Source organism: Panulirus ornatus, chromosome 53 (genome assembly GCF_036320965.1).
Source record: "Panulirus ornatus isolate Po-2019 chromosome 53, ASM3632096v1, whole genome shotgun sequence".
In the NCBI taxonomy this organism is placed as follows: Eukaryota; Metazoa; Arthropoda; class Malacostraca; order Decapoda; family Palinuridae; genus Panulirus; species Panulirus ornatus.
Genome location: NC_092276.1, coordinates 8831231 through 8859006, shown reverse-complemented (window position 1 = coordinate 8859006; position 27776 = coordinate 8831231). Strand labels below are relative to the sequence as shown.

The 27776-nt window shown below is 36.0% G+C and overlaps 2 protein-coding genes across 9 annotated transcripts in view; one reads left to right on the top strand and one right to left on the bottom strand.

Moving 5' to 3' along the window:
• The window catches only part of LOC139765226 (uncharacterized), a 269229-nt gene extending 242729 nt beyond the window's left edge, over positions 1-26500 (top strand). Inside the window, exons 1-24 of one of the 6 annotated variants that reach the window (XM_071692555.1) lie at positions 13775-13791; positions 13901-13974; positions 14152-14283; positions 14395-14529; positions 15065-15217; positions 15566-15791; positions 16160-16290; positions 16928-17056; positions 18061-18195; positions 18475-18606; positions 19256-19390; positions 19681-19809; positions 20419-20553; positions 20898-21026; positions 21501-21632; positions 22254-22388; positions 23089-23220; positions 23633-23764; positions 23905-24039; positions 24464-24592; positions 24779-24910; positions 25274-25399; positions 25804-25932; positions 26339-26500. In XM_071692555.1, coding sequence (XP_071548656.1) covers positions 13911-13974; positions 14152-14283; positions 14395-14529; positions 15065-15217; positions 15566-15791; positions 16160-16290; positions 16928-17056; positions 18061-18195; positions 18475-18606; positions 19256-19390; positions 19681-19809; positions 20419-20553; positions 20898-21026; positions 21501-21632; positions 22254-22388; positions 23089-23220; positions 23633-23764; positions 23905-24039; positions 24464-24592; positions 24779-24910; positions 25274-25399; positions 25804-25932; positions 26339-26358 — 2967 coding nt within the window. In that variant the 5' untranslated portion in view covers positions 13775-13791; positions 13901-13910 and the 3' untranslated portion in view covers positions 26359-26500. Of the gene's footprint in view, positions 1-13774; positions 13792-13892; positions 13975-14151; positions 14284-14394; positions 14530-15064; positions 15218-15565; positions 15792-16159; positions 16291-16927; positions 17057-18060; positions 18196-18474; positions 18607-19255; positions 19391-19680; positions 19810-20418; positions 20554-20897; positions 21027-21500; positions 21633-22253; positions 22389-23088; positions 23221-23632; positions 23765-23904; positions 24040-24463; positions 24593-24778; positions 24911-25273; positions 25400-25803; positions 25933-26338 lie in introns of those variants that run through there. The other 5 variants (XM_071692554.1, XM_071692557.1, XM_071692556.1 and 2 more) reach the window with 5 other exon arrangements.
• On the bottom strand, positions 93-10665 carry LOC139765227 (uncharacterized). 3 transcript variants are annotated; one of them, XM_071692561.1, is made up of 19 exons: positions 10549-10665; positions 10341-10425; positions 9384-9515; positions 9141-9275; positions 8538-8690; positions 7998-8223; positions 7646-7776; positions 6597-6725; positions 6228-6359; positions 5989-6120; positions 5218-5352; positions 4385-4510; positions 4085-4210; positions 3175-3306; positions 2345-2476; positions 1551-1685; positions 1008-1136; positions 672-803; positions 93-273 (listed from the first exon to the last, which is right to left on the bottom strand). In XM_071692561.1, exons 1-19 carry the CDS (start codon positions 10648-10650, stop codon positions 254-256), a joined length of 2424 nt encoding a protein of 807 aa, XP_071548662.1. In that variant the 5' UTR covers positions 10651-10665; the 3' UTR covers positions 93-253. The 3 variants fall into 3 exon arrangements, with proteins under 3 accessions (XP_071548662.1, XP_071548663.1, XP_071548664.1); XM_071692562.1 differs by lacking the exon at positions 4085-4210; XM_071692563.1 differs by lacking the exon at positions 5218-5352.
• Positions 26501-27776: the final 1276 nt, after the last annotated feature.

The window sequence follows — 27776 nt, the reverse complement described above, 5'->3', positions numbered from 1 at the left end:
TATACTTGTGATTATGTAGTCTTAAAATTCATAAGTTACCCAATAGTGTTACAATTTCACTCAGGATTTGTGTTGAGAATTATACGTGGAAGTATGCCGATTTATATATTTGATAACATTACATTATATATATTCTTAGTACGAGTTTATATACATTAAATTTTAAGTATACATAGCTACCAGATGAAGTTTAAATCGGGAAGCCTCGTACGTAGGTTTTGAAAGTTGAAGGTCCATTTTTGATACGAGACTTCTACGGATAGGTCGGGAATCCTGAAATTTGAGAAAAAAAATTTAGAGTCTTTAAAAACAAGTAAAAGATCTTTTTCTACATTTTTGGAGTATTGAAGACAATTTTAAGGGAATCAATTTGAATACCACACAATTATAGATGTAATACAATGAAATGTGTATAGCAAACTTAGTTAAATGCTAAGTTAAGATATAATGCCAGTGGAAGTAAAGTTTAATAAAGGAACGAGATATAACGATCTTGCAAACAAGAAATTCCTGGAATTTAAGATATATATACAGAACCGAGTAATGAATCTATATTGTAAGAAAACTTAATGGTTGAAGATAGAAAAGCGATTTGGAGTTGCGACCATATGCATCAAATTTGTAAAATTCATTGGTCTACTGAAAATCCTTTCGAACAAGGAGTTGCTTACGTGGAACACAGCAGAAGCAATTATCAGTGTTGCACAGATGACCTATAGATTCTTCGTTACTATCACACCTTCGTTCACAGTGACCACCCTTGGCTAAGCAGTAAGGAGTGTCAAATCTGCACTCGTCAAAATCTGGAACAATAGAATTATTTATTAAGCGCAAATTCTTTTAGTGCAACTTTAGCCATGGAAGTTGCATACGTTTTACATTAGTTTATTAACCGAAAGCACACAAATATATTTCTAAAACTTTCCTTTAAGTAATCTAATCTGTAGTATCCTTTCATTGTGTCTAGCTCATGTTTTAGGAACTTAATGATGGAAGAATGAACTCACCAGGTACACAGCAGACGCAACCATCAGGTCGACACAGACCTTGGACTGTGTTCTCACCCAGACCACAGCGATCCGAACAATATCCACGCTCGTGTCGGCAAGCAGTAGTGTTGTCACATTGTAGATCCCCTAAGAAAATTATCATCCTTAGCAATACACATGTCTACATTTCTTGCCTTACATGTACACACGAAATTTGAGATTGTCATTATAGCATCCTTTCAAATATTTGGCAAATTATACCACGGATGGAAAGTTTCCGAAGGAAATTCGCAATTGTTTGAAAGTGGGGGAAAATGTCTGGCATGCATAAAAGTTATTTAACGTCGGCTCATGCATAAATATCTATAATTTTATCATGACAATCTGTAGTGGTACAAAGTTCTAATAACTTAAAGAGTAATAATCTAAAGTTGGCATGAAGTGTGTAAACAATAGTCTTATTGGTTATACCTATGATACAAACATGTACATCCCTGTTACTGGTATAGTATTATGGCTATAACAGTATGGATGATGGCTTCCCCATTCTAGAAAACGTACCTGGAATACAACATACACAGTTTCTGGTCTCGCACACACCATGGACAGATCTGTCGCCAGCATTACACGTAAGGGCGCATTCTCCTCTCAGTTCTCTGCATAGGGTTGTGGTTACCAGACATTGCTGCTGATGTCCTGAGTGGGAGTGAAAAAAACGTAGAATATGTTATTGAAAGCAAACGTCCCTATAAAGGATTTGTTAGGAGATTAGTAATGCAGGGAAAAAAATATATGTTCTAAGGATAGTGGTTTTCTAGGCAAAATCTTAATTGAACAAATATTAACGTAACTTATTTATGACGTTTCTTCGAAACCAAGTGGAACAAATAATGTTAAGAGGACCACAAGATATTCGCAATTACAAGATTAAAAGTATTCAAGCAAATTTTTATAAACTATGCCATATAAAAGTAGTCTCCATTATATCTGGAGTAAGTATTATTAAAGATATGTACAACGGAAATTTATATATATTCACAATTTCCTTATAGCCATTTTTCAGATTTCAATTTGGTAAGAAAAAAAAGGCGTTGCAAGAAATAATTTTAGAAAGAAGCAAAGGATATGTTCCTAGTATGGAATAATACACCGTTTGTGCAACAACTTCGTGCAATTTTTTTTTTTTTTTTTTTTTTTACAATTTACAATGGTGTAATTAGCTGTAAAATTAGGGAGAAACGAACTGGCATTTCACAGGACAGTTTGCGAAGATTTGAACAATAACCTCAAGTTTTAAGGATCTATAATATCTGAAAGACTACATATGTAAAGTTACACAGAACAGCAAGACTTACTTGGAACACAACATAAGCAGTCTTCGTGGCGACACAGATGAGGAATACCATCTTCACCATGAGCACACGACTTCTTGCAATGACCATCCTTGATACGGCAAGCAAAGGTATCGAAGTCGCACTGATCGGGTTCTGTAATGAAGTAGACAGTCGTTCTTCAAGAAAAGGGAGATTTATTTAAAGTATCGTGCACAGAAATATTTATATAAAGTAGCGTTTAAGGTAGTTACGGAGAGTAACATCAGAAAACCTTAGAATAGAAGTCATGCACATTTTGATTTAGAACAGTAGAGGAAATATATAACCATGGATGGCTTCAAGAAGATTTTCAATGAAGGTTAACTATAGAACTTTATGGAAAGGCATAAAAGTAAAGTGTTATTCTAAATTAGTTATAGAAGAAATTGGAAATATATGCAATAGAAAAAAAACTGCCAGTACGCAGTCCGAAATATACGATACATTTGCTATATTATTTAGATGAAACGAACACGAGCCTCATGCAAAGGGAGTGTATGCTGTCTTACAATGTTCTTTAAGATCTGAAAAAGGCGTTACGAGATTTTTAAGGTTGGTGGACGCACTTTATGTTGATGGCCTTAGCGATCCTAGCAATTTATAGGTCTAAAGCTAGCAACCAAGCCTAGAACTAATGAAAGCGCCGATTTCCTAACTATCCAAAAAAAAAAGTAAAGGAGAAAGTTGCAATTACAGTCAATAGAAGAGGTAACTTTCGGAGCGTTATACGATAACCGAAAATCAAAGAATAGATTTCTTGAAAAAACTAAGAAAAACCATGATAAAGCGTTCTAATAGCACTTGAGACTTACTTGGAACACAGCAGAAGCAGCTGTTGCTGTGACACAGACGAGGGATAGGATCCTCACTAGGAGCACACGCTTTCTTGCATTCACCATCTTTAACACGGCAAGCATAGGTATTGAATGGGCATCCATCCGATTCTGTAATGAAGATGGGAGTGCTTCCAAAATGCGAAATATTTACGAAGCTTTATGGGTAGGAGAAATGAGATGTGGTAGGGTTAGAGGCATGGTCGTCTGAATAATTAAAACCCTCTTAGGATGGAGAAATGTAACCGTTAACCGATTTATTTCAGAGTTAAGGAATTCATAATGTTTGCGAGAAGGTGTAGAATCCAGGTGCTTAAAGTGTTATGTCAATTTTATTGAACCATAATTCGTTTTCAATATAAAAAGATTTATAGATTAATAGTCATTTTAAATCTAGCTTAATGTTACTTGGAACACTAGTAGTTACTGGTCAGACATGTAGAGTTAAGTGAAGCGCATCACGATTTAACAAATTTTATGTAGAGATAAGACTTTCTATCTTAAAATATTTTGAATGCAACAATCTTAGACACTGGTGCACAGATCTGAATGAATATGAATGTACAAGGAAATTAAAGTAATAATGATTAATACCATTTCTCCCATAATATATTAAGAATTTCCAAGTTAGTCTTTGAAGTTCTTTTGAATCAATTACACAGTTGTACGTGTACAAGAATATTTGTTATGTTACGCCACGCCATTAATAGAGTACCACGATTTTCCTCAATCATTTGCCTATACGTAATTAGAATGGGTAATCTTTTATAGAACAAAAGCGTTGAAGTATCAAGGTTAAGGACAGTATTAGACAGTTTGCAGTGTATGCCAATAGTCACGAGATAGAAGCTAGCAAAGAAGTTTCAATATGCGAAAAAAAAAAACTTACTTGGAACACAACAGTTGCAACCAAGGGTACAGAGACCCTGGACAGAATCTTCATCACTGCTACACGAGTGTTGACATTGACCATCCCTGGCATGGCAGGCGAGAGAAGGTGGACAAACTGGAATTCCTGTAATAAAGTACAGTGGGTGACAAATAGCAACGATTTCTTCATCTCGCCACGTTCTAGTTTTTTGATACTGATAGCAAGATACTGTCGTTTATGTATATCAAACATTCTAGTCAAGTGGTAACGAGTTTTTCCTGACCGTATATTGTATAAAAGTGAAAAAAAAATAGTTACTTGGAATACAACAGTTGCAGCCTGGAGTGCAGAGACCCTGGACAGAGTCCTCATTACTGCTACATGCGTGTTGACACTGGCCATTTTTGGCTTGGCAGGCGATAGAGGGTGGACAGGTAGGAAATCCTGTAAATAAAGATTAGTTTCGATTAAAAGTAATTTTCAGTGTTCTCCCATAATCAATATGAATGTTTTATTCCATTTTCTATAGTTTACAATGGTAAAATTTTTCCTACGATTGATTTAGTTAATTTTATATTCTATTTTCTGGAGATTAGTTTAGCAAGATTTAGAGTTTAAAATGTGAAGCACAAGGTACATGGCTAGATGTGTTGTGGCTTTTCATATGCACAATCCTTTTACTTGTGCAATGTAATGAAACTTGTGCTACATTTAATTCATTGTAGCTTTAATACTTCGGGATTATAGGAAATTCGCACGTGTAGATATTTATATTAGTCGAGTTTCATCCTTTAGGCACAAACCATGGTTTTAAAGTAGAGGAAAAATTTCGCATTCTGCAAGACTTTAGATAAACCTTCCAGGATTTTGAAATCCTAATAGATTTCTATACGTATTGCACTCTTGATTAGGAAATAATTTAGTAGCAAAATACAAACTTGCAACATTTTGAAAGTATAAATTTTTAAATACCATATACTGTATGAGAAAGTTGTCTTAGGCAGGCAATTTGATTTAATGCAAGTGTTGATATTTTTTTTGACCCTTTAAGAGATACGATTTGGCAGACAAATAAAGTTTCTTATAAAGTTAGGATTTCATTCGTTTGCAGGAAGTTTTAATACAGTTATTGGTGGATGTTATACTCTAACCTGGAACACAGCAGACGCAATCTCTAGAGTTGCAGAGACCATGGACAGGTCTACGACTCCTATCGCATGTGGTGGCACATTCACCATCGAGATTGCGACACGCAGGTGTATTTATATGGCACGTTTGAGTATCCTCTGTTGGAGAAAAATATTAAATTCAAAGTTAATCTACACGTTAAAAAATTTAAAACTTGTGAATTTCGTCAATAAAAGTTGGAACTTGTAAATTTTGGGACTAAACAGTTCACTGTATACCAAACTTAATATTTGTAATAATTACCGAATGGGGAAAATCTGAAGTTCAAAAGTTCTAGATTTAGTCAGGTGAATTAGTTTTAAAGCAAAATTACAGTATGAAGTTTTTTTTTTGTATATTCCACTCAGCGTAGTGTATGCTGGAGTATTTTGGGCAAGTTTGGTTGTAGTCAAGAAGCGATTTAATGTGTAGTTGAATAACGAGCCTATGTATATAAGAATTAAGGGAAGCTTTAGGGAAAATAGATTTAGGTAGATGGAAACACTTTCAAGTTGGAAAGTTTTTGTACATAAACAATTCAAATAGGAACCTAGATTTGTGTAATACTAGATTTTGAAATAAATTTCGATTCAGTTACCGCAAGTTAAAGGATCAAGAAGTGTTAATGTATTTCAAAGTTTTGGGAAATCATTTTAAAACTAATTTCCAGCTGTATCGGGAAGTAATAGTTTCAAGAACATGCGTGTCGTGTGCCAGTAGTGGCAAAAAAAAAAAAAAGAAAAGTATATACTTACGCGGAATACAACATACGCAGTCATCATCGTTACATAAACCATGCGTTGGATGTTCATGATGGTCACACGTATGTTTACAATGACCGCCTTTAATGGCACACGTAAAGGTGTTGAACGTACATTTATCAGATTCTGTAATCAAGAAATCTAGTAGTAATAAAGTATCGAATAGCAAGTTGCTTTTTTTTCTTTAAAGAACTTGTAAAAAGTTCATAGAGGATGTTAAGGTGAAGTCTTACCTGGAACACAGCAGAGACAGTTACTGGTTTCACATACACCTTGGATAGGAGTTTCACTGGAACTACAGGTCGTGGCACATTCTCCACCAAGGCCACGACATCTCAAAGTATTTGTTTGGCAGTCTTGGAAACCTAGAAATGTACAATTTTATATACAAATGCAAAATCTACATTCAAATTTGGATGCGTAGAGAAATTATTCAGTTTTATATAAATGCAGTTTTATAGGGCAGGAAGTAATTGAGGGTTTGAAAGTTACTAGAAATTGGTGGAAGAGTTAGAATTCTTTATTAACTATTTTACAATTAGAATAACATTCGTCCAATAAGAGGTGGTGTATTGACAAGTATCAATAGGCAGAGCACTTACTAGGAACGCAACATAAGCAATCTCTGGTTTCGCATAGGCCATGGACAGGGTTTTCATTAGAACGACAGAATCTGTCGCATCTTCCACTTCGTCTCTGGCAGGAGGGTGTTCCACGGCATAATATAGGCACTGGAGGAAAATAGAGAAAACACTAAAAAATAGGATTTAAAGGTTTTATACAAAAATTTAAGTAAAACGAATGTGGTCACTTTTACCGATTAACGTTAAAAGTATGAAAAACTTTGCCAAATTATTTTCGTAGTAGTCTGTGCATTAATGCAAAAGGTTCTAGATTTGAAAAATGGGCAAGACTTAAAATTACCTGGAAGAATCTCCGAAAGTGCACATTACAATTACATTGTAGAAAATGAAGCATTTGCGAAATTAAATTACATGAATTTGTAAGCATTAACCTCTATAATAAAGTGAAAATAGCATCTTTCATTTTGTTATTACAATTTAGTCAAGACGGGGCGCCGAACTACGGTAAAAACTAACGATATATGTATACAAACTAAGTTTGACACAGATTTCTACGGTGGTCTAAAATGTGGTTGAACATTTGGGCAAGACTATAATTAAATTTCAAGGCTTAAATTTAATATGAAACGAGTTTTCAAAAGGGGAATAGTTTTACATTTTAAATAGATTTTGGCTTTCAAGTCATGCGTTGCGTATCAGTTATGAAAGTTTGATACTTTAATGCTTCTATAATTGACTATAATAAAGTTACAAGACATTTAGAATCAATTTACGATGCATTAGATCGCCCATGAAGGTTCATGGAATATAGAGTAATTATTCGATTCCTGGAAAGGCAAATATTGGTTAGGAATTTTAATTTTCTAAAGATAAATTTTCTTGAAGTTAGCAGCTCTTCAAGCCTTTAAATAAATTTATTGTCTAAAAACTGTTGGTCTTTTACGTAAAGAGTTCAATAAGATGTTAAGATTGGAAATGGTTTTTCATTTTTTGTACAAGTTATGTATGCAAGAAAAGTCGCAGCGAAACTTAGTGCAGTTAGGCGTAACGACTCGCAGAAGCCATACCTGGAACGCATTCTTTGCCACAACCAGCTACTAGGCAGCACTGATGTCCTGGTGGACAGTCCGAGTTATGATGGCACTGGTCATAGTAGTGAACACAAACACGACCATAACTATAGGGGTCAGGGCAGCCACTGGAATAGACATTAAAAAAGTAAATTAGTCAAGATAGTGGAAGCCAATAAGATGGATAATCTAGAAGGAACGAGGAAAAATAAGTCAAAAATACGAATTGCAATAATTTGAGGGCGTATCTTAATTTTTTTTTAAGTTTAATTTTTTTTAAGTTTAGTCTTACGCACATTAACTTAGTCAAGCAGGATTATCATTAATGATAGGAAGTCGTGTAACTCACCCATCAGTGTCACAATCCCAGGATGGACAGCAGTCTCCTGGCAGCTCCCTACAGTGTGGTTGTGGTGCTGGGGGACAGTCTTGGGGAGGCACGTAGTGGCAGCTGACGCGGCCGTTGTCACATCGACACAGACGACAAGGATTTTCCAGCCATTCCGAGCCATCGGCCCGGATGATGCCCAAGTGATCCAGACAGAAGTCGTTCTTGAAGTAGTCACAGTGATGACCTGGGGGAAACATTTGGTTAGTCTAATTTGAAAGGAAATTAGATTTGGAGTTAAACGCTTCTACACATTCCTGTAGAATTGTTGATTATTCGTACGGCAGTTATGTAGAGGAATAGATTTAGTGAAGGACAGACTTAAGAATTTAAAGTCTGGGAAATGGTTAGAAAAGTTATCTTTAGAAGAGGATTTAGGAGAAACGTTAAAATTTTACCGAATGAGATTCAGATAAAATACGTAGAGACTTAGAATTAATTTAGAACCGGTATTGTAGTTTGAAATTCAAACAAGAATAAGAGTTAAAATTAGTAACTTACCGAAGGGTGGATGTTTGTAGTGTGGGATTACGACAGCCTTGAGGTAAGGAGGAGTGGACAATGGTTTAGCTCCACACAGCAGTTCGACGCAACAGTCTGGGAAGGTTGTTATCACGCTGCCCCACGAGTGGAAGCCACCGTTGTAGCAACAACCTGGAAGAATAGTTTGTAAGCCTAAATCGTAAATCTTTAGGTCCTTAGATTTAGGAAGTGCATTTTGAATTGCAGCATTTGTAAGAAATTTTCATGCATGTGGGTGGGTTTTAGTTTTTATAGTAAATGTGTTAACTTCCAATATTTGCAAATATAGAGTCAAGTGCAAGAGGTTAGACGAATTTCTTGGTGCTTAGAAGTCAAAAGGAAACCAAATCAAAGATTGGTATCCTATGCACAGATTGTTATGTTAAATTTATAGAATTTATGGTTTCTTTTGTCACTAGTACCTATATTTAGATATTGTAATATACTTGGCCTGTTTATTGGTAACATGTATTCTCGCATTGTAGAAGCAAGGTTCAGTAACGTAGATTTACTCAAATACACATTTGGGACAGAACGAAAGTAATATGGGATATGAAGGTAGCTTGAATAGTAGTTACTTACCGTCAGACTTGAAACCACAGTAGGGGCAACATCCGTGGTCGAAACAACATTTGTGGAATCCTTCGGACAGGAAGGGGTAGAGGCAACACTCACTTGCATGGTTGCATTCGTGGTTTACTTTATATGAGCCATGTCCTGTATATAAAAGAGGAATTACTTTGGCTTCAAGTGTAAGCCAAGTTTATATAACTAAATAGTTTCATTCACTGGGAATTTATGTTAGATAAAAATTCAGAAATTTACCTTCGTATTGGTAGACATCTTCACAGTTAGGACAGCATCCGTGTCCGTTACAACAGTCCTGGTATGTTTCGGTGTCTGGTGGGTGTCTGCAACATTCAGCGGCTTCCAAGCAGTTTCCATCGTTATGGTAGCCTTTACCATGGGAAGGATAGGATTAAGGGAAAGTTTAGAGAAGTCCGGTATAATTAAAGGATTTAGTTTTTAATTTCTTATTGGATTTTAATATATTTCTAGATTATCAAGTGCATATTGTACCGTTATCATGGAAGTGCATTTGTTAAGTATAGTGATGAAGTGAAAAAGATACGTAGAGTGAAAAATTTATGTGTAGAAGAAATGTTTTAGCTGCGAAAGCATGTTATTAGTTTCTTGAAATGGAAGTTTAAAGGTATAAAAGTGTGCATAAAAATAGTAAATTGTGTTTTTAATGTTTGTGGTTAAATCACCTCCAGTGTATACAGAAAGGAGACTCATTAGCCCTTAGGGTTTCAATATACTTAATATAATTGCACTTAAAAGTACGTATCTGGATTTAAGTTTCAATGTTAAAAAGTAATTTTTACGGCAAGGTTTTATGTACATTCTAAAAATAGATCTACTCCAAATAAGCAACATTAAAGAATTTCAAATTATATGGGTGTAAATAAAGCCATGTACGAGGATTTTATTTAATCCTAATGTTCCAGAAATAAACCTTGTATGGAATATATGGTCCCACAATGCTTTGAGTCATGCTGTGCTAAAACACCGATTTTATATTTTTTTTAAGTGCACCACCGACTGAACTACGACTAGTGTCAAGTTAAAGGAAAATTAGTGAAACTCTTACATCGATCATTCAATTTTAAAAGTTCTGTATATGAACGTTCGTAACTATGCCTTGCGAAGAGTAGAATTATTAACGAATGTAGTGGAATAAAACCCCCTTAAAAAGATATATAGTAATAAAAACCTTACCGGGGATTATTCGGGCCAACGAAGGAAGAGGCCCAACCACCAATAACACTATCGTAAATAAAATCATTTCTTTAACCATCTTGACCTGAAATAAAAATATAACCTTATGAAATTAAATTCTATAAGTAAACGAAAATTTTCCAAATCAAATATGAAACTCTCCAAAATTTCATATATATATATATATATATATATATATATAACTTACGTGTAGATTACTTGACGTTGTCCTGCCAACAGCTGGACCAACAACTGAGTTCCTCAATGTCCAGCGAGACACGACCTCACCTCCGGAACCAACTTGAACCATCGACTCGTCTGACCGAACTCAGTTCGAAACTTCCAAAGCTTTCTGAACCTTGCGCTTTGGATCATCCGTTTCACGTCAAAAATAGGAATTGGGTTTGATACTTATTTCACATTCTGAGGTGTTAAGTTTTCTTACCATCCAATGATCACATTTTGTCTCCAATATAAACCTTTATTGTAACTGAACACGACGAAGCTGTATCGAAAAGGGAGTCGTTGTTGCTTCTGAAGCTTTATGATTCAGGCTCACTGGAGCTGATGACGTCAAGTGTAAATTAAGGTCAACGAGACAAGTACCTAAACTGTGGGTTGTTTGACCCTTTTTTTTAGAATAGGAATGACACTTCTTGTCCCGTCGTACAGAACAGTTTTGTGGTTTGACCAATTATCTCTCCCAGGCTGACTTCAAAAAATTTTGACCCACTTACGCCGCAATGTTGGCTCACTTTCCCTTCTTATAGAAGAATTATTTTGGATTTTTTTCCGTTTCCGAGAGCTCGTGTAGCCCCCCCACCATCATCTAGATCTGATGATACTCAACAACCGATCGCGTTATGTGATTACTGTGTGTATGTGTGTGTGTGTGTGTGTGTGTGTGTGTGTGTGTGTGTGTGTGGCCTTTGATAACTCAAGGGCGGGACTTTCTTTTTTGATAACCATTTCTCTCTCTACACTTCGAAGCTTTGGAAATCTCTACCCTTCCCATGTCTTTTCTGACAACAATGACCTGATACCTTTTTAATAGACAGGTCTTTCACTGCCTTCAAAATTCGTAAATGATGATTTTCCTTTGTCTTTTTTTCTTCTTTCTCTCTCTTTCATTAACATTTTTATATTTTTGTTATGGCCAGGCCATGACGTGGACGTTCCCCTCCATGACGGGAGCCTCGATCGTAAGAGAGAAAATGAGAGAGAGAGAGAGAGAGAGAGAGAGAGAGAGAGAGAGAGAGAGAGAGAGAGAGAGAGAATAGCTAATGCAAGGCAATTGATTCTCTGAAAGACTACGAATCCAGCCAAAGTGTAACAGAAACAAGTTACTAAGCGATGACTGTGTGTAACTGTAAAGGGCAAAAGTATATTGGGATAAAGTTGCTAATTTCTTTACTTACTACTGAAATACCCAAAGTCAAAAACAAAAGTCTATCTCACATTATCAACTCCAGTCCCACTCTTTATTCGGTGGCTTGAGCACATACATAAGCTTAACACTGAATATATCAACCTACACACACACACACACACACACACACAAACATACACACACCAACACAAACACATCCTCAATCAGACGCTCGACCTATCATCGCTAGACCCGATCCTATTTCCATGGGGTGGATCAGGTACCTACTGAACCATCATTGTGGAGATCAACATACAGATTCACAGTCCCCACCAGACCCAGGCCTCGCAGGCCTCCCTAACATATACTCGTAACTGTTCTTACGCTAATACGAATGATCACAACGCAATTGAAAGGAAAAATGAAACAGCACATTGATACACACACTGTTCAGTCTAGGACAGTATAGTCTAGTGAGAGATATGGAGGTAGGATTAAGGAGTGGCGTCTTGTTCTCTAGTCAAAGAGAGATTGTACACAGGCGATGAAGTTGTAGAGAACAGAAGAAGGAACCTTCATCACTGCTCGAGGAACCTTCATCACTGCTCAAGGAACCTTCTTCACTGTTCAAGGAACCTTCATCACTGCTCGAGGAACCTTCATCACTGCTCAAGGAACCTTCATCACTGTTCAAGGAACCTTCATCACTGCTCAAGGAACCTTCATCACTGCTCAAGGAACCTTCATCACTGCTCAAGGAACCTTCATCACTGTTCAAGAAACCTTCATCACTGCTCAAGGAACCTTCACCACTGTTCAAGAAACCTTCATCACTGCTCAAGGAACCTTCATCACTGCTCAAGGAACCTTCATCACTGCTCAAGGAACCTTCATCACTGCTCAAGGAACCTTCTTCACTGCTCGAGGAACCTTCATCACTGCTCAAGGAACCTTCTTCACTGCTCGAGGAACCTTCATCACTGCTCAAGGAACTTTCTTCACTGCTCGATGAAACTTCATCACTGCTCGAGGAACCTTCTTCACTGCTCAAGGAACCTTCATCACTGCTCAAGGAACCTTCATCACTGCTCGAGGAACCTTCATCACTGCTCGATGAAACTTCATCACTGCTCGAGGAACCTTCTTCACTGCTCGAGGAACCTTCATCACTGCTCGAGGAACCTTCATCACTGCTCAAGGAACCTTCATCACTGCTCGAGGAACCTTCATCACTGCTCAAGGAACCTTCATCACTGCTCAAGGAACCTTCATCACTGCTCGAGGAACCTTCATCACTGCTCAAAGAACCTTCATCACTGCTCGAGGAACCTTCATCAGTATACAGAACCACATATGTGGGAAATAAAGGATATTGCTGCACATGAGCCTTCTGAGATCACTAGATGATACGCAAGAGTGTGTTTTCTTAACCATTTCTTGGGTACTTTAGTACTTGGGCATCTCAGTAGTAGCCAGAAGAGAAGGTATTTCTCACCCGATTTACTTATACCATTTACAGTTTTTTAACCCGATTTACTTATACAGCTACCCAGCTGTCGTACAGGATTTATTGTTGGATGAATTTGTAATCAGTTAGAGGATTAATGGTTCTTCTCTTTCTGTGAGGAAAACGAGTCACAGTTAATCGTTTCATTTGTTATACGAGAGAATGTCATCCATGGCTTGAAAGGTTAAACCACACAGAGACTGGTTAATTGCCTCGTTGAACTCGTTACATGCTTGACGTCATCAGATCCAGTGAACCTATGTCCTGAAGCTAAGACGTTAAGATGATTCGTAGGTTCAAAATTGCTTCGTAGATCGATCGTAAGACAAGTGCATAGACTGTGATGATCAAATTGGTACATTGGATGTAATTAGAGGATCAGACAAACTTCACAGTGTCGAATTGAAGCTCATATGTCAAGCAAAAAAGTTCACTAAGACTCGGAAGTTTCGAGCAGGGTTCGTTCAGGTGAACCGCTGGTTGAGTTGGTTCCGGAGGTGAGGTTGAATCTCGGCCAGATTCGAAACTCAGTTGTAGGTCCAGCCACAGGCAGGACGGTCTTCAGTGCTTCTTGTGTACGTTAATATATTTAAGTTTTATATTTTTTTTTAAGTGCTGAATATTCTACATATCAATGTGTTTATATATGGTTTTTATATAGATTATAGTACTATAGTATTTCAGATAACATAAGATGGGTGTGACGATGCTCTCGTTGGTGTTTGTGTTGAGCTTAGCATCGGCTCGAACACTACCTGGTAAGACTGAGATTTCTTTTCATGTTGGTCTATACGTTTAATGACTTTCAGTATATGTTCATATTTGGTTCTCTTTCTGTTGTCTTTGTAATATTCGGTATTACATTTCCTATAAACTAAAGATATACATTATATAAAACTTTTGTTCTCCATTTCTACCCCCTTATGGTAATGAAGGCTACCACGATACAACGAACTGTCTACAAGCCAATGAATGTTGCAGACACCCTCCGGAGACCGACTCGTACCAAGAATGTTGTGACAAATACGGATGCTGTCCTAATTGTGACGATGTCTACCATTACGAAGGTAAACGTGCACTTTACCACCTATCTAATTTCCGAAGATATGACCACAAAGTCCTCAAAACTTAAGTTTTTCTATAAATATAATAATAAAAAAAAAATTCCTTTCCTACAGGACATGGCTCATACGAAGTAAGCCACGGATGTAACCGTGCAAGTGAGTGTTGCCTCTACCCCTTCCTGTCCGAAGGATTCCATAAATGCTGTTTCGACCACGGATGTTGTCCCTACTGTGGCTTTCTCACAGACGGTAAATATCCTTTTAACTATAAAAACTTCCCTTATTTTATTCTCCCTAACATAAAATGAACATTGATCTCCAAACTAACCTGTAACACATTTTGGCATAACTTTTACCTAACTTTTTCGTATCCCACTAAATTACTAGACTTTATTCTAAATTCATTTTGGTTATAGATATAACTAGGCTTTCTACAATATGGATGTTGAAGTCTCCCAAACTGTAAATATATTCTAATCCCATACAATGCCGAATGATTACCTCCCTCCCTTAATTCTAAACTCTAGTACACTAAAAAACATTATCCCTTATCTCTAGACCATACATGAGCACTAATCCAATATCCCACTCAACATGGGTAACATCTTTCAATACATACAATTTTAGAAATCTTATTCAAATTAATGACTGCAAATACATAAAACTTCATGTGAATACTTGTACATTACCATTTTACATACCAAGATGAAATATATAGCCACGTATGGGAATGTATTCAAATCCTTCCATAAATTTTCCTAAAACCTAATTATAAAATTTCCAGGTTGTTGGTACAATAACAAGTTCCACTCGTGGGGCAGCGTCATTACCACCTTCCCAGACTGTTGCGTGGAACTGCTATGTGGAGCTAGACCAGTATCCACTCCTCCTTACCTCAAACCTGTCATAATCCCACACTACAAACATCCACCCTTCGGTAGGTTTTGAAAATGCTTAAAACTTTAATATCAAATTTTCTTAAACTTCCAGTATACTGAAGTTATTTTCATGTTCGCACGATCTTCTCCCATACCTCTGCATCTAAACGTACATTTCAAAGTTTTAATCTTTATTAAATTCCAATTTTTTTACTCCCGGTTTACTTTTCATATCAAGACATTAAGCTTTATTTCAAGCGAGATTTTGCTCCTAGACATAAATCTATAGTTAACAAATTTCAAATAACTGAACAATTTTACTACGTCAATTGACAATACAAATATTAGTTTTCCCGTAGACGGCAAAATTCAAATTTTTTGATTCTATAAGGTTACAATTCTCCCAGGTCATCACTGTGACTACTTCAAGAACGACTACTGTCTGGATCACTTGGGCATCATCCGGGCCGATGGCTCGGAATGGCTGGAAAATCCTTGTCGTCTGTGTCGATGTGACAACGGCCGCGTCAGCTGCCACTACGTGCCTCCCCAAGACTGTCCCCCAGCACCACAACCACACTGTAGGGAGCTGCCAGGAGACTGCTGTCCATCCTGGGATTGTGACACTGATAGGTGAGTGATTCTTCCTCGACAAGGAGTTCATATTCCTCGAAAGCGGTTTTTTTCCATTCTTAACACGGTTCAATACATTTTTGTACAAGTCGATTCCTACATACTCTCCTTCAATACTTTAATATTCGGGAATTAAAAACTATCATAAATCATTAAAGATTCGTTTCTTACAAAATCTTGCAATATAATTGTTTGAAATATTCGTCTGATACACGAATGCATTAATTTTTCTTAACGTGGTACTTTGAATACATCTTCCTCCATTCTTTAACTTCGTATATACAGCATAGTTTTTGAGATCTGACATTACTATAAAATTCGCTATTATAAACCTTGACTGCCTTAACGTATTTTTGTCCTTCTTTCAGCACATGTCCTGATCCCCATAGCTTCGGTCGTGTTTGTGTACATTATTACGACCACTGCCACACTGACTCAGACTGTCCACCAGGAGAACGCTGCTGCCTCGTAGCCGGTTGTGGCAGGCAATGCGTACCAGGTATTGTCATTTGCTTGGTTCCAATCTATATATATTTTCGGTGTCAAAGTAAAATCATTTTTTACGCTAAATAACCTGTAACCCACACGATTACAACAAATTCCTCAAATCTTGAAGCTTTTTACCATATAAACGAAACTTTATTTCGTTGTATAATTACTTGATTTCCATTTTCCCCTTCCAATGTATTTGTACCCTCATTCTCCCCACTGAACCGTTTTCCGTGTTTGTTACTGTACACTACCTTAATTATAAAAAAAAATCTTGCTATACGGCTCAAATTTAGATATAACTAATTCAAAACTTTTTATTTTTAAATTACCACTCATTTATAGCAGATTTTAAATTCGGTTTAAACCTTTGACTTGCTCAGTTCATCTAAAAATTTTCCCAAACTCTTAAAATTCAAAATGTCCAGCATTTTATGTAAAACTTATGAATTTTCAAAGCCCTAACAGTGTATCAAAGTTACCATGAAATGCAAGACTTGAACAATTTATAAACTAAACTTCCAACATTTTTTCTATGGAATGTTTAATTTCTAAATTTCACCTTGAATTATCTTAATTCCACTGCATACTATACCTCCCGTAAAATATGTACCTATACCTTAAACAAATTTTTACGTTCGTTCCAGTAACTGGGGAATGCATTAATACTTTCCAATGCCGAATACAGAACGGAGAATGTGCACCAACCTGCAGTATTCTTGATATCTCTCTCCCAGGCTTGTGTAACAGCATACACTGCCGCTGTTGTGTAAAAAGTAAGTTACAATACCCAGTACTTAATCGACAACCTTTTTAGTTTCTGCATCTAACTAATCCATGTTTTAAAAATTAACTGGTCATAGATAACCAAAATAAAACCCTACACCAAACATATTGGTAAAAAAATTTCAATGAAACTTCCTAATTAGAATAGAAATGTTGCACATTTTAATCATAAAATGCATTAAATTTCACTTTTTTAGTGCTTGTATTTACTGGACTCTTAAACTTGAAAGTCTGTCTATCCTACTTGCAAGAATTCTATTAATTAAAAAAATGAATTATAGGAAGCACTCCTAATTTATCACTAACAGGCGTTAAGCTTTCACAATAAATTTACCCATTGTCACAAGTCTGATATATCAATCGCATACATTATCACTTGTTTCCTACCCCACCACAATCTAGTTGCCAAAAACTGTCAATACTCTTGTTCAAGTAAAATAACTATTATTTTAACATCCTTCTACCATGAATATTCATACTTTTAACTACTAAAGTTTCCTTAAATACAGTGTAGTACAAACTACACCAATCCATTAAAAAGTTAGCTACACAAAATAACTTTTGGCTTAAACTACTCTATGAAAGAAAACTCGTTCCTCATATTCATTTTGATATCTTGCCTAAATTGCAAAATTTCGTGGACACGTTAATTACTCTAGTTCAGTAATTCTATTACTAGTTCTAGTCTTAAATACATGAAATTAATGACCATTCATAGCATCATTGAAATGGTTAACACTATAGGTAATGCCCTTCCGGCATCCTTAAACACCTGTGGAACAATGTTTACATTAACACCGAAACTAATAATTTCGGTGTTTTCTTTACTAATCGAATTAAACTAAACCTAAATCGTACAATGTGCCGTTGACTTTCCATAAATGTATGTTAACCACTGCAGTAAACTTTATTCATTTGATGTAACTTGACTAAAAATTTTTATTTATATATATATATAACTTTTATGAATTTTGAATTCTGTGTAAACTTTCAGGAGACATTAGAACCTGCCAAAGAAATACTGAAGCGTGCCGCGCCCTGCGTGGAGAATGTTCCAATAATTGTGACTTTGGTCTGAAACCAGTCCAGGGTGTGTGTGACTCCAGTAACTGCGTCTGTTGTGTTCCAGGTTTGTATATACTTTATCCAAAGACATTACGTTACTCGTAGTGTAACATGCTGACCAAATCGTGAAATTTACAATACGGGAATAATACTGTTAAAACTACGGGAATAATTCTTTGAATTATTGAAACAGTAATACTTTGTCTCCCTTACGGCTGTGGGAGTAATTCTTTATAAACTTGTATTAAAACTAGAGTAATATTTTACATACTTCTATTACACCTTATAGATACTAAACACTATTACAACTACGGAAGTAATATCTTGAACTTCTCCATTGCAGAATCTGAACCATGCACATTTAACCACTTTGCTTGTGCTATCAAAGGTGGTCATTGTGAACCTTCATGTCCTCATAACGAGGATTCGGTACGCCACTTGTGTAACACTGACAATTGCCTCTGTTGTATTCCACGTAAGTTAGTCAACTGGCAAAATTTCTTGATCCTATCGATCAGAGATTATCTAATTTGAACAATGTTTTAACTTCAAGAAACTTATCATACTAATGAAAGCAATTCCTGGATTGATAAATCCACTATAGTTACATCTTCAAAATCAAATTTAATCTAAATTTCTATTCCGTGAATGGGATGATATTGACCAAAATCTTGTTCATAAAGCCCATCTCTAGTATTCCTTACTTGAATAACCCCCAGTGTTCCTACTTTTACTATATATTCTTTTAGTCTCGAGCCACTTCAGATAATTTAAGGATAAACTTTTCTTGTACGAAATACTTTAAACTTTTTCGCCTGGACCAGCACACTACTTTACAAGCAGATAGAAGACATCTTGCGATATATCTCCCCTCACCAAGAATGAGGTTTTGCTTGTGGAAATTTTCAGAATTTTTTTTTTTGATATAAAATTCAATTAGTGTACGCAACTTTTAAACTTAAGTTTACTATTATACTTTCAAAACTGTCATACTTTTAGTATATCTTAAGCCATTTAATACCTTTCATTTTTTATAACGTTACTCTTTTGCATTACACGGAGTAAATGAAAAAAAAATTGCTCTCAAAGGAGTAAATAAAAAAATAAATCTTCTCCTCTTACAGGAGATACTCAAACATGCCAGACGAATACTCTTGCATGTAGCCTCTTAGGTGGAGAATGTGCCAGTAACTGTGATACAGGTGACAAGCCTATACCTGGTGTGTGTGACGGTATTAACTGCGTCTGTTGTGTCCCAGGTGAGTTCCTTGAACTGTTACTATCCCATATGTAATAACCATTTTAACTTTCTATGATCCAGATGAAAATACTTGATACAAAATGCCTTCTCGTCACATCTTAAAGACGATTGTGGAACATTTTCATTGCTATAAAATTGGGAAAGAATGTTACCTTACCAACACCTTAAACCCAAGTTAAACAAATGCAACTAATAAACCAAGAACAGTTTTGAATGTTAATAACTAATAAATTAATCTAATGTTAGTATTTAAGATAAGTGGCTAAACCTTTTATTTTCCCACTGCAGAAATTAGCATTTGTACGCCCAGCACCTTCGCCTGCCGTATTAAGAATGGTCGTTGTGATAATGTATGTGGCAGACATGAAGACTCTGTAGATCACCTATGTACCAGTGGCTGCCGTTGTTGTATTCCAAGTAAGAAATATAAATTTTTTTTCGCCCTCCCTTCATACTTTTCACGAATAAATTTTGAAATTTGCTGTACTGAAAACTTTTTCATACTCTAAAAGTATGAAAAGTAAATTCTGAATCAACTTCTGAATTTCTATATAATGCAAGACTTGGACTGCATCCATTAATAATAGCAACACGTTGGCCTCTTGGAAATTTATTTCGAAGACATCACACAAAATGTTTCTTCTAAAACGTCAAATACCAATTATTATATTAATTTAAGTTTCACGCTGTAATATTTCGTCTTGCTTTACCTCCATTGATTAGTGATAAATGCTGACTTTTAGCATAACTTCTCCAGCATGTGCCAGTAACCTCATTAAATTGACGAATCTAAGTTTAAAATATTTTCGACTAATACTGAGGGAAACTCTTAATTACTTTACAACTGTATAATTAAAAGCCTTAAACAGTTTCATCTTATTTTTGCCGTGTAAAATATCTAATAACAATGCTTTCAAGTCTAAAACTCTATTTTCACTGGCTTTCCACGACTCCCCCACCATCCAAGAATTGCTGAACGCGAAAGTAATTTTAAATTGAAAACTACTCTAATCTCTCTCGTTTCAGGGAGTCCTCAAACGTGCCAGAGGACTACCACTGCATGTCATGATCTGGGTGGAGAATGTGCCACTAGCTGTGATAGGAATGAGAACCCTATACCGGGTGTGTGCGAGAACGGCAACTGCTTCTGCTGTGTTCCAGGTGAACATTTCCTTATATAGTAGAGACAAGGCATTAAGAATATCGAATTATACCAGTGTCATAAATAACTGGATAAATGTGACCCTAACCTTCAGGGTGTCTGGCATGAATTATACCACAACGGGTCATAATTGGATAAATGTGACACCTGAGTTCTAGGATGTCAAGCATAAAAACATCTATAAATTAAATAGAATTTAATATTGCTCGGGTTAACGTGTACTAACATGAATCTAGACAAGTGTCTCGTTAAAAAAAAAATGCGAAGCAGTTCTACAATTTCGTAGCTTAAACTATTGCATACTTCAAGGATTTAACAAATTACAATATTTAATCTCTCGCAGAAATTCGATCTTGTACATCCAACACCTTCGGCTGCCGTATCCGAGGTGGCCACTGTAAACATTCCTGCCTCAGTAATGAGAATGGACTTCCCCATCTGTGCAACGATGGCTGCCTTTGCTGTATTCCCGGTAAGTTGCGGAATCTGACGTAAAATCTTGAATCTAAAATTATCATAAAGTCGTCTATTGAATTTTAAGTTCCTCAATTACTTAAAATCTTGAATCTGAAAATTGTCATACTGGGAAGTTTGTAGTTTATCAAAATACTATAATTCTAATCATATCTACAATTTAGTATCTTCCTAAAGAAATATTCTAAATTAAATACGATAGATTCTAAATAGTTGAACAGGTTTATCCTAAATTGGTGACAAATTACTTCAATCGCTTGGTTTTTGTATACCTATTTATTTCCTCTAACTGGTCTATTAAAAGATTAAAATCCATCCATGTATGAGGTTATTTTACCTTCACTGAAAATCTTCGAAATTTTGTAAAGGATTTAAATTACAGAATCTTTCAATTTCGAATATACTAAATGCTTTGAATAGCAATTCCTTTCTGGTAAATTCAAGTTTACCATTTCGACAATTAACTTTTCAGAAACTCAAACATGCCACAGAAACACCATTGCATGCCTTAGACTAGGTGGAGAATGTGCCAGTTCCTGTGATAGGCATGAAAAACCAGTCCACCATGTATGTGACAGCACAGACTGCATCTGTTGCGTTCCAGGTAAGTTTACTAACCATGACTTTGTTCAGTCTTAAAAAAATCTTTACATTTGCGTGAATTCTAAACGTGTAGTATGTGAAGAATGTGCCAAAATTTGAAAGTGTACAAATTACTACTATCTTTAAAATTTGATACTTCAGTTAAGATTTTAGAAACTTTAAAGACTGAAAACTTTGAATTGGATAAAAACCCATTGTTGCTTAAACAAATATAGTTGTACATCTCGCATCTACACATGCAAAGAATTGCTTTGTACACATTTTTGTTGCATATCCACTTAGAATGCCGTAATGGTAGTATGAATTGTATTTTAAACCTTTCAAGAGAAAATTTTGCATAATGAAAGCATTAAACCTATGTAAAAAAAAAAAAAAAAAAAATGCATGACTAATAATACTTGGTTACAAATTTAAGAATCTTGAGTATAATTTCAATTACAATCTTGGACAAACTTTTCCATGAATTTTGTATATAAAAAAATTGAGCATAATTGAGTTACACTTATATACCTAAATTAATGCGACATCTGCAAACAAAATTCCTCTAAATTAATTTGACAGATCCATGTAAAACTTGCATCTAAATGACTAAATCACACTAAACCTTTTTTTGACTTTCCAGATAATTCCCAAAACTGTCAAACAACTACTTTTGCCTGCCACAGCCGGGGTGGAAGATGCGACACTAGCTGTGATAGGGGTGAGAACCCAGTCCATGGTATCTGTGAAAACAGTAATTGCGTCTGTTGTGTTCGAGGTGAGATTTCTTGAAGCTATCAAATGTCTACTATAAAGATATACGTACAGTTGCATATTTCTGGAAATCGCATAAAGACCTAACCATCTATCGCATGCATCATGGTAAAAAAGTATTTTAATGAATCGTCTGGAAACCCTGTCGGCACTTGCTCAAATTGCTACCACAACGTGTCGTACATTACCCCATTTTGTTGGTGCAATACCCTAAATTAAATATTTCAACTTCTGTATATAACAATCTTAATGTAAGTCCATTAACCAATTTTAAGGATTGACACTTAAAAAAGGTGCATTTTAGGTCTTGAGTTTTGTATGAACTTTGTGCTAGAAAACGTGTTATAACAATCTATAATTAGGTTTTAGCATTTATTCGTATTATAATTAATTTTAAAATGACTAGACCAAAGGAAACCAAAAATTGATATTGTAGTTTGATACTCTGTACATAATGTGGCTTCAGTCTGCCCCAGCAACGATTGCTTATTGTACCAATACGTAATTACGATATTTTGAAACCTTACTCCTACCGACTGCTTCTATTAGGATAAATCGTATTCGTAATATCTTTCGAAAAACTCTATTGACAGAAGCATAGCGATTGAATATAATCAATACAACACAATGTCGAATCTAAACCTATTGCTCGAACTTTCATTCTATTAAACTTCAAGTTTCCTTAACTGGTTTTTTCTTTCCAGACTCTGTTGATTGTACGGTAAACACCTTTGCCTGCCGTATCAAGGGTGGCCACTGTGAGGAAACGTGTACTAGTGATGACAATGCTATTGGGCATCTGTGTAACCATGATGACTGCTGGTGTTGTGTTCCTAGTAAGTTTCGTGTATAGATTTTGAATCTCTACTTGAATCAGTTGACGATTAAAAAGATGAAAGATATAGAATGGTCCATAACTGCAATAGACTACACGAAATTTGCCAGTCGCTGTCCACTTTGAATTTTTTTTTTTGGCTAACTATTAAGGATGCAACATTGTATAGAATTTCATTCGCCCTGAGTTCACCCTCGCTATCAATGTATTGATAGAGGTACCTTTAACATTTTCGAAGCATCGTTCATCTATTTGTACAATGACCAAGGTCTGTTACCACGCCAATCGGTAACTGTCAATAGATTTAAATCCCTTTTCACTATCCAAACTGCGTAATTTAACTAGCTTCTTTTTACAATTTTTAACCAATATTAGATTCGCTTAGAATACAATCTTATTTTTTTTCATTCCAGAATCTGATCCATGCGATTTCAATACCTTTGCTTGCCGTATCAAGGATGGTCACTGCAAGACCAGATGCAACCCTGATGAAGACACTATCCACCACTTGTGTCACGGTGAAGGCTGCGTCTGCTGTGTTCCACGTAAGTTTCCCCCCACAAATGACTTGTACCTTTCGATACGCCAGTTACTTGACTGGATTAAATCTAATCCTTTAATGCTGGGATAAATCTAATCCTTTAATGCTGTACCTTTTATACAAGTTTGACTTTAATTTTTTTAGGACACCAACAGCAGTGTGACGAGACCACTACATTATGCCAAGGACTAAGAGGCGAATGTGCTCTTACGTGTAATACTGGAGAAACCTCTGTCCATGGTGTGTGTGAAACCAGAAACTGCCTATGTTGTATTCCACGTAAGTGATATTCGTATTTCCATTCCACTGTAGAAATGGCTATTCAAATTTTTCACCATCCACTGAAGGCAGTTTCTAACGTAGTTGGACATTAACCTTCTGTACAGATTTTTGTACGTAAAATGGTTTAAAAACTTTTTATGACATCGCTTCGCACTTCTTTTAAAGTCGAGAATTATACAATTTGCCAAACTTGCACTACATAGTTCAATCAATAGACAATGAATAATTTTTTCAAACGCTAATAATCCATTTCTGTAAATGTTTAATCTGGAATACTTTAAGAAGTTTAAGATAACCACGACCAAAGCTAAACATAATTACAGGAATCTCCACTGAAATTTCTTTTTGTTCTATCAATAGTACATCTTTAACATCTGTTTATTAATCTGAAATGAACGCCAAAATGGATGCAATTTCTCAGGAGATGTTGGGTGTGTGAACACTACAGCATGTCTCCTAAAACATGGATACTGTTCAGAAAGATGTGAACACGGTGAAAACACACTTCACGGACTGTGTACGGATGACCACTGCGTCTGCTGTGTTCCTGGTGAGTTTATATAGTTAAATTTGCCAGGACTTGATTGAACAAATATCCTGAATTTAGTCAAAAAAAAATTTTTGTGAATTTGGAGAAACTTGGTCATATTTATAGAGTTGCCAAGTTATATTACCCAATGGTACTTGCACTCCGGTAATTTTAATATAGTCTTTAAAATTAATTTATTCTTAACAGGTTTTGATGACTGCCCAACTAACACCCCATACTGCCTAGCCAAGGGTGGTCACTGTGAACGAAGGTGTGATAGTAACGAAGAATCTATAAAGGATCTGTGTAACAATGACCATTGTTTCTGTTGTGTTCCAAGTAAGTTGGGTATATCTAATTTTAATGATTAAACAAATTTATCTTGCGAATACTCAATGTCTAACTTTAGAATGGGTTCAATTACGTATCTAAAAACGGTTCTTCAATTACATGTCAAAATAAAAGTTAAATAATTTTGGATACCGATTCTTTAACATACAAAACCACAATGACTTGTTCTCAAGTTCCTTTTGTTAATTATTCTGACCAGTTTCTACATTGACAAATCGGTTTCTTTTTAAAATTTTACCGTCGCTGATCAACCCAGCTCCGTAGTCTATTCGTATAAACCTGTATTTGATGAACCTATACAATATCAAATGTTAGTAGACTACAAAAAATAATTTCGTGGATTTCCCACAGGGCAGCCATGTTATAACACGACTGCCTGCCTCGCACGACATGGTCGTTGTTCTGACATATGTCGTCGAGGTGAACACACACTGCACGGTCTGTGTGACGACGAAAACTGCGTCTGCTGTGTTCCAGGTCGGTGGCACTCGAAGCCTCGTACATTTTGCACTTTCATTGTATATTGGGTAAAACTGCATATATATATATATACCTACATTACCAATAGAAGGATTGGATTAATGAGCGTAGAAAATTTGGATGAAATACATTAAAAGATTACTATAATGATGAGGCAAATCAAAGTTGCTATTCTTTGTATGACTAAACACTTGGTGTCGAACCACGATTATCTTCGCAATTTGTCGTACGTTTAATTAAAGTAACAGGAAAAAAATAAGAATTGCACTTGGAATTCTTAGGACTACAAATCTTGATAAGAACATAAACCTATTTCAAATAGCGTATAAGACGGCAATTATACGAACTTTGTCTTTATACCTGAATGAGTTTTTTTAATTTCTATTTTCTCGTTCCACCAGCGATTCCCTGCACGGCAAACTCCAATCTCTGCATAACCAAAGGTGGTTACTGTGAACGCTGGTGTGGTAGCAACACTGATTCTATACCTGGTCTGTGTACCACTGACGACTGCTTCTGTTGTATTCCACGTAAGTTAACGATTTTCATTTTATTCTCTACGGCTGAAAATGATACCTTTTTACTTGCACATTTGCTATAGAATGACTAGCCTAATTTTTACCCGTAATATATGGTAACTTAAATGGCTTGTACATTTTTGAATCTTCGTTTGTCCCTTATAAATAAACTGGCAAAAGTGTAATAAATTCTTTACATCCATAACTAAATCTGCACTCCCATTTCTTTAAAATACTATGACCACTTTCCCACGAAATATTTCGTTTGTCTAATTTCGGTCTTCGCTTGTACCAAGTCTCTACCTTAAAACTACTATAAAGAATTAATTCGTATTGGTTTAAATGATTAGAAGCTTGAAAAAATAGTTTTGCTCAAGTTCAAGATTTGAAAAATTAAAATTATATTTCCAATTTTCAGGTTTAGTGCATTATCCTTAGGATGAAGAAATTGGTCTCCAGCGTCAACAATGGACCATCAACTCTTGAATGTTGACGCTGTAGCCTTTTGGACTAGTGTAAAAACTTAATCAGACAATGTAATATTTATGACGATTTAATATAAATAAACTTAATACTTGCACTTTGGATTTCCATATTCCTGAATAGAAGTAAACTTGAAGGAGGCTGGTATAATATGATCACTTTAGCGCGGTGAATGTCGTCAAACATGACTGACTGGTTAAGTCAGGCACAGCACTGCTGTGACATGAATTGGAGAGTACTTGAAAAAATTCGGTTAACACTACTCATCATCACAACTGCTTGGCAGGATCAACAAAGTACTTTCTCAACCACCGTCCAGGTAAGTGATACCATTTAGTACGAGGTTTGTGGCGAAGGGGCAATGATTTTGTTCCCCTTTCTGACCCAGTTGGTCTTTCACGTTTCCCCAAGGTTTTGCCGTTAGCATTTTTGCATGTCTGTACAAGGCTTAACTTGAGACAACGAGTCTCTAATTTATCTGCGGTGAGCGCTACGTGCTAGACCTGTCTTGTGGCATAACCTAGTATGTAATCATAGATTTTCACAATGGTTATGCAGCTTCTTCGTATCCTTAAGCCACGTCCACACGGTCGAGAAGTGTCCGTCGGGCACGAACTCTTTGCCCTTGTACGAGCAGTTTCAGCGGGCAAACCATCAAACTGTCCGCTCCCGGCGCCAGTAGAGGGCAGTGGATGGAGGTCTTCCGTCACTGCCAAACGCACGAGGTAAGGTTCGGGCAAATCCACTGACTACCACCGAGTACTAGTGCATATTGCTCACGACAAGACACTATAACTTTGATATATATATATAAATCGCATGAATGTCTGTGGAATGTAAGGCGTTTTGATTACAGAAATGGACAAACTTGCTGCAGCAATAAGGGATATAGCACAGACAATAAGCAGGAGTGTTAATGATGTAAAAATGAAATTCGATTCCCTCGGAAACCAACATCGGCGAGAATTGAGGCTAATATGCACATCGAAGAAATCAGGAGCTGGGTCGCAAACGGTCTACGACAGATATATGGCGACAATAAAATATATGCCGAAAAATTAATTCGTGATGTAATGTGTATGAGTAAACTAACATCGTCGACAAAGTTGACCGAGTAAGGTGAAACATGTCTAGGGTGGAATAGGTACGACGGGATTAAAATGTGCACCAAATAGGAAAGTGGTACATGCAAGTTGTATAATTTGGTAAAGGTGCAATATGTACTAGATAGTTGTATTATATATTACATAGGATATGTATTTGCAGGATTTACGTTATGTTGTACTTTTCGTAAACAAATACAGGTATTTAATATGAAGTGATATATATTACCCCTAAATAGTACAGTATGTCTGTGATTCGCACGCTGGTGG